Source organism: Drosophila simulans, unplaced genomic scaffold (assembly GCF_016746395.2).
Source record: "Drosophila simulans strain w501 unplaced genomic scaffold, Prin_Dsim_3.1 Segkk8_quiver_pilon, whole genome shotgun sequence".
In the NCBI taxonomy this organism is placed as follows: Eukaryota; Metazoa; Arthropoda; class Insecta; order Diptera; family Drosophilidae; genus Drosophila; species Drosophila simulans.
Window position 1 is genome coordinate 1 of NW_025416885.1, and position 7,314 is coordinate 7,314.

The window sequence follows — 7,314 nt, forward strand, 5'->3', positions numbered from 1 at the left end:
ACTCCACACACACACATACAGACACACACTTCAGGGAGACAAAAGATTATCCCAAAGGTTGCAAACTGGAGATGGCACACACACACACAATGAGAGAATAAGTAATTAAATTAGAAATTAAACTAAGCAAATGGAAAATTTTGCAAGTACAAATTTTGAGCCCTCCTCCTCGCTTCTCATTAGTGGCACGTAAGCTACACGGCACAGTGCAAATTTAGTTTTTGTTTCTAGTGTTTGTCAACTTAATATTTTTAAAATATATTTACCGAATATTTTTAGAATATTTTTTTTGCACCCTCCTCCTCGATTCTCATTAGTGGCACGTAAGCTACACGGCTCAGTGCAAATATAGTTTTTGTTTATGGTATATATTTCTAGTTGTTCACGCCAGAAGGGCGCAAACAGTTGAGCGGCAGTGTAAGCGGCCAATGCTTTTACTCGAAGCTCCTCCACGGCTCGCAAGCACCGCTGCTCGCGCTCTCCTTCTCTTCTCTCGCTCTCCTCCCTTCCCGCAAGGTATTCACCACTCCGCGGTCCCGCGGTATTGCTACTGTTAATGTTAAGGTAGTCTTAAGTTACAAGTGCGCGAATAAAGACCGGAATTCTCGTGAAGTCGATCCCGAGTGTTTCATTACAGGGAAAAAAATCAGCAGCAACCGCAGCAACCCACACCCAGGATTTTTCCGCCCACTCCATTCCATGGTCCTTCGAGCCGGATGAGCTCTGATCCTGCCAGCGCTCCTTGCGGAAAATTCAAGATAAGTACGGCTTTAAATCCTATTCCGTCCGTGGTCGCCATTTTCGTTTTTCCAACGGCGTTTATTCTTTCCGTCCATCCGTATCAAGTGAAAAGTGAAAATATATAAGTACATGCGCCCAGCCACCGTGATTACTTTTTTTTTAAGTGCATAAACAAGCACTTTGCCAATACCGGCCTCCTAATTACGGTGCTCCGCTGATATCCAAGCGCATGTACACACATATATACACTGTCCAAAATTCACTGTTATCGTCCGCTGCTAAACTGCTGTTTTTTTTGTGTGTGCCTCAATAAAATATACAACCCAATACAAATAAAACTAAATTAAATTAAATATACACATATATATTAAATATATAATTATTGTAAATTAAATATAAACATACATATATTCACCCAATATATTCACATACAAAATATTCCAAATAAAGTTCACATACACACAAATACCCATAGCCATATACACATACATTACGACATATCCATTGTCAGACCTAGCTTCCAACGATATTGACATACACACAGTCGCGACTTACGCAGACTTTCCAAGTGCAAGTTCTTTCGTCTCCTCTTTGTTCGTTATTGCCCTGACAAAAACCAGCGCATAGCGACGAGAGAATACCCTATTGTCGAGACATAAAATAAAATAAAAAAGTCCGACGATAAAATTTAAAAATAAATAATTTAATAAAAAAAAAAAAAAGGGAAATAAACGATTGTTTTAATTATTATTATTATTAATTATTATTTAATAATTATTTAACCCAAATAATAATTTTTTTTTTACAAGCTATTTCTGGCTCCCATTTCTGGTTCCTAAATTAAAATAATAAAATTGTGGTCCTAAATCCGGTAGCTATTTTTATAAATTTAAACTTGAATTTTCTAGCTATTTTCCATATATTAGCTATTTTTTTTTTCGGGATTTCCAGTCGATAGCGATTTTTTATAAATCCTTGGCTATTTTCCAGACTCCAGCCGGTAGCTATTTTTATAAATTTAAACTTGAATTTTCTAGCTATAGCTAGCTATTAGCTAGCCAATTTCTAGCTATTTTCTAGCTATTTTCTAGCTATTTTCTATATATTAGCTATTTTTTGGGATTTCCAGTCGATAGTGATTTTTTTTATAAATCCTTGGCTATTTTCCAGACTCCAGCTGGTAGCAATTTTTTAGCGATTTTTTCAGAAATTGCAATTCATAGTTTTTTTTTATATAAATTTGAGCTATTGTTTTTCTAGACCACCAATATAGCGATATCTTCTTGTGGACTTCACTCTAGCTGTTGGTTTTCTTTGTGAATCCTCCTAGCTATTTTTTTTCACACTGAATTTTAGCTATATTGTGCTTCATTTAAGCTTTTTTCAAGTTGATTGAAGATCTATTGGGCCTTATTTCACAAAGACTGCGATTTTTGTTTCTTTCGTGCTCCAATCTCCAGATCCCAATTGCAACTTTCTCCCGAATTCCGACGGGATCCTTTGTCCATCCAGATTTTGGTGCCCTCTGTGTCTGGTTCTTGTTCTTTTTTTTCTCAATTCCACACTTTTTTTGTTTGCGGCGTGCAGGCCTTCTTGACTTCCTTCTCTTAGGGCATAGTTGAGCATGCCCCTAGAGGGAGACAAGAAAAAGACCACCGCACCTGAAAAAGAACAAAAGTTCAACCCGCAATCTCCGCTATCCACTCGCGGTAAGCCAGCATCCAAGTCCGTTAGTCCTAGGGTCAAACCCGCGACTCCCACTCCGAAAGCAAAGGTTTTGCCATCGACCAGTTCGAAGACAACTCCTAGGTTGGTCATTTCCCGACCTGTGACTCGAGCGTCTAGTGAGTCTTCTCTATCGAGAAAATCCGAGAGTCCCTCCGCTGTCGGGACTGATTTCCTCCGCGTAACACGCTCTAACACAAGGAAAATGGCATCCTCTGAGCAGCCAACGCCCGCAAACGCAGCGTTGCATAAATTCATCGCCGTCAGCGATCGCGTAAGCCTTTTCGAAGCGAAGATCAACACTCCTGATCAAGCCTCTCCGTCCCTACACACGTTACAAGTCCGTCTGCAACAGGTGCGAGCCTTATGGGACAAAGTGGAAAGAGAGTACGAAACATGCTCTGACCTAATGGCCCAAGAAGGATCCCTCGACACAGTGCCTATTCTCCAGGCCAAATATGACTACTGCTACTCAGTATACGAGTCATGTGCAGCACAAATTGGCGAAACAATCGACAGAGCAACGCCTCAAGTCGCGCAAGCACCCTCTCAGCCGCTAATTTCGTCCGGCTGCCGCTTACCTCCATGCGACACGGAAGTCTTCGATGGCGACTACCTCCGATGGCCCACTTTCCGGGACCTATTCACGGCAATTTACGTAAACAACCCCAGGTTGACTCCGGTCGAGAAGCTATTCCACCTCCTTACCAAAACAAGTGGCGAAGCAAAAGCCATCGTGGCGAAATCTCCTCTCACGAATGATGGTTTTGCTTCGGCTTGGGAGGCGCTTCGAGATCGGTTCCAAAATAAGCGACTTTTAGTCAACAGCCAGCTCAAGCTTCTTTTTAACTTGAGCTCAATTTCGCAAGAATCTGGTCATGCTCTAAAAGAGCTACAATCCACGATTCAGGGGTGTTTAATAGCACTAGAGCATTCCCAGGTATCCACAGAGAACTGGGATTGTATCTTGGTTTTCCTTTGCGCGAGTAAACTGCCCAAGCAGACCCTGTCCTTATGGGAACAGTCGCTAACTGCTAAATCCGAGATCCCAGCTTGGGAAGAAATGAATGCCTTCCTGAGCGAAAGGTATCGGACATTGGAAGCCATCGAAGATATGAAACCGACTCAGGCAGTTCCAAAAAGGCTTCAATCCTTCGAGACAAAGGTCAGCACCAAACAGAAAGGGTGTGACTTATGTTCGAAGGAGAACCATCCGGTAAGATTGTGCCCGCGTTTTCTTCAAATGTCTGTTGACTCGCGCTCCGGGTATATCAAAAAGAAGCAGCTATGTCTGAATTGTTTTGCCAGAGGTCATCAGCTACGTGACTGCACAAGCACGCACAGCTGCTTTACATGTAAGGGCAGGCACCATACGCTGCTGCATCGCAGCCCCCCAAATTCCGAAAATGCGAGTTTCTCAACCTCGCCCCCTACACAGCAACTTCCGAGACCCTCTAGCAGAAATGCATCGGCAAGCACCTCAGCGGTGCAAACTTTTTTCGCGTCCGGCACTTCAGCCGTCCTACTGAGCACAGCGATGATTGACGTGTGCCATTTGGGGATGAGCTACCGAGCCCGAGCCTTAATCGACTCGGGATCCGAGGCGACGTTCATTTCAGAACGCCTGTTCAACCTCATCAAGTTGCCATTCCGCAACACCCAGACCCAAGTCTCCGGGTTAAATCATTCAGTCTCCGCGAAGTCCTCGAAGCTGTGTCACTTCGGGATTCGCTCTCCTACTAAGCCAGGTCTACAGTTAGACACTGAAGCTTACGTCCTTCCGGAGCTCTCAGGCAAACTGCCCTCCTATCCGATCCCTCGGAATTCTTTGAAGGACCTGCCCGCACTCCGCTGGGCAGATCCTACCTTTTTTGAGAGCTCTCAAATTGATGTATTGATCGGGGCTGACATTCTACCATCCATAATGTTGGATGGCACCCGACAAAATATTTGCGGCTCGCTCCTGGGCCAAGAAACTATTTTCGGGTGGGTGCTAACGGGGCCGATTTCCAAGGGTAAGCCGAAACGGGTCGCATCCTTCACGACCCAGGTGCACGAAATAGGCGACCCTGATTCGCTCGACACGCTTCTCAGCAAGTTCGGGGAGGTGGAGAATCTACCAGTAAAGATGGTAAAAGAGTCGGACTCCTATTGTGAAAGGAACTTCCTCCAAACAACGCTCCCGTTCCGGGATCCCGAGAATATCGGATCCGATTTAGGATATTCAAGGTCCATTGCGCTAGCTCAGTTTCTTAGAAACGAAAATCGTTTAAAAAGAGACTTTCCATTAAAAGAGCAATATGACAGCGTGATCCAGGAGTACCTGGATCTGGGTCATATGAAAGAAGTTCCGCCGACTCACAATTCTCCATCGTATCATCTTCCTCATCACGCGGTAGTTAAGCCCGAAAGCACCACTACAAAGCTTCGCGTTGTATTCAACGCTTCGAGTCCGTCGGCAAAAAATGATATCCTTCATGCTGGTCCAGTCCTACAATCCGCGGCACGCCGCAAGAAAAAAAAGGCACAACATCAGCAGTTTAGTGCACGGTGGAAAGAGGAGTATCTTAAGGAACTCCATAAACGAAGCAAATGGCAATTTCCGACCAGGAATCTCCAAGCCGACGATATGGTAGTTGTCAAGGAGGACAATCTACCACCGCACGAATGGCGGCTCGGCAGAATCGTTTCTGCCTTTCCAGGAGCCGACGACCGCATTCGAGTCGTCGAGATCCGTACGTCTCGCGGCACCATAAAACGCCCTGTCCACAAGGTTATTCTGCTACCGATGGAGGACAAAGAGTCCTCCGTTCCTAGGGATTAGGGCACTTCCCCCATTCCGGGGCCAAAAGAGTAGTCGGCTCATACTAAGCTTCTTCATTTCTTTTATTGGCAGACTTACTCACTTCCTCCAATAATGGCTCCGCGACCTCGTGCCACCCAGTCGTTGGAAAGCAGACGTACTCGAGGTATCAAATCCTACCGCTGCCGAGTCTGCTCTGGAATCCATGCACTTCGGAAGTGCAAGAGGTTCCACAAACTGAGCGCTGAAAAGCGCCTTCGGGCAGTACTTATTAATAAGTACTGCTCGAACTGCCTCGCCCATCAGCACTCAGGAGGAGACTGCCGAAGCCAAGAGGGATGCAAGAAGTGTGGAGGAAACCACCACACTCTACTCCACATGCACGAGGTCCGTCCCGCTCCGTCCCCAGCAGCGCTACCAGCTCCGACGCGCAGAGAGCGCCATCCCGCTGCACCTCGTCCGGTCCGGATTTCCCGCATTCCGCCACCAGCCCCAGTCGCCAACAATCAACGGCGTCCGAAGGTCTCCGTCGCGTCTCCGGCGGTGGCAACGGGGCAGCAGAAGGCTGTTCCCATTCTGCCTACAGCCATCGTCGTGCTGGACACGGGCTCGAAGACCTTCGAGACCGGGGCCATGATCGACCCATGCATGCCGGTGAGCAGCATCGACCGGTCGTTGGCGGCTGCGTTCCGGCTGCCCATCGCCCGGCTGGGAGGCAACGAGGTCTGCTCGGTGACACTCCGGTCCCGAACAAGCACCTTCCGACTCAACGTCGTCCTGAAGGTCGAACCCAGCCTAAGGATCCGGACACCCATCCAAGCTCTGAGCGACGCCGCCAGGGCCAAGTTTGACGGTGTTCGTCTCGCGGACGAGCGCTTCCACCGGCCGGCCTCCATCTCCCTCGTGTTGGGATCAGATGTATATGCCAACTTGATCCAACCGGGGTTCCTAAAAATTGATGATGGCTTGCCCGTCGCGCAGAACACGGTGTTCGGATGGACCGTTTCTGGAGCGTGCACGGAATGAAGAGGCCGATCCTGATGTCTAGCCGGCCAGGGATACCTTTGCCTACGCAAGGGGGGGGAGAATGTTCACGCCAGAAGGGCGCAAACAGTTGAGCGGCAGTGTAAGCGGCCAATGCTTTTACTCGAAGCTCCTCCACGGCTCGCAAGCACCGCTGCTCGCGCTCTCCTTCTCTTCTCTCGCTCTCCTCCCTTCCCGCAAGGTATTCACCACTCCGCGGTCCCGCGGTATTGCTACTGTTAATGTTAAGGTAGTCTTAAGTTACAAGTGCGCGAATAAAGACCGGAATTCTCGTGAAGTCGATCCCGAGTGTTTCATTACAGGGAAAAAAATCAGCAGCAACCGCAGCAACCCACACCCAGGATTTTTCCGCCCACTCCATTTCACTAGTGTTTGTCAACTTAGTATTTTTCAAATATATATACCGAATATTTTTAGAATATTTTTTAAATATTACTAATTTAAATTAAACTAAGCAAATGGAAAATTTTGCAAATAAAAATTTTGCGCCCTTCGCTTCGATTCTCATTAGTGGCTAGTGGCTAAGCTAGACGGCACAGTGCAAATAGAGTTTTTGTTTCTAGTATATATTTCTAGTGTTTGTCAACTTAATATTTTTAACATATATTTACCGAATATTTTTAGAATATTTTTAAGTAAACTTAATCTTTCTAGTATATTTTTAATATATAATATTTGATAATTTTATATATAATGTTTTTTGAAATTAAGTCAGTTCTAATCTGCGATGTAGTTTCAGGAGCTGCGCGGATGTAAAATTGGCACAAAGGATGTCGTAAATCAAGGACCAAAGAATAAGAGGTTCGTATCTAAATAATTCGTTATATTTTTGAAATAAGTTCTTATGTTGTTTTGATAATTGAGCTGCGCGCATGTAAAATTAGAACAAAGGATGTCGTAAATCAAGGACCAAAGAATAAGAGGTTCGTATCTAAATAATTCGTTATATTTTTAAAATAAGTTCTTATATGGTTTTGATAATCGACAATCAAAATTAAAAA

The 7,314-nt window shown here is 45.5% G+C and overlaps 1 protein-coding gene across 1 annotated transcript; it reads left to right on the plus strand.

Moving 5' to 3' along the window:
* Positions 1-725: 725 nt before the first annotated feature.
* On the plus strand, positions 726-6,461 carry LOC120285688. The gene is made up of 2 exons (XM_039298345.2): positions 726-762; positions 5,363-6,461. Exon 2 carries the CDS (start codon positions 5,384-5,386, stop codon positions 6,293-6,295), a length of 912 nt encoding a protein of 303 aa, XP_039154279.1. The 5' UTR covers positions 726-762; positions 5,363-5,383; the 3' UTR covers positions 6,296-6,461.
* The last annotated feature ends 853 nt before the right edge of the window (positions 6,462-7,314 follow it).

Excerpts from the sequence above, each read along its gene's own strand:
- LOC120285688 (XM_039298345.2), top strand. The coding sequence starts at position 5,384 with ATGGCTCCGCGACCTCGTGCCACCCAGTCGTTGGAAAGCAGACGTACT.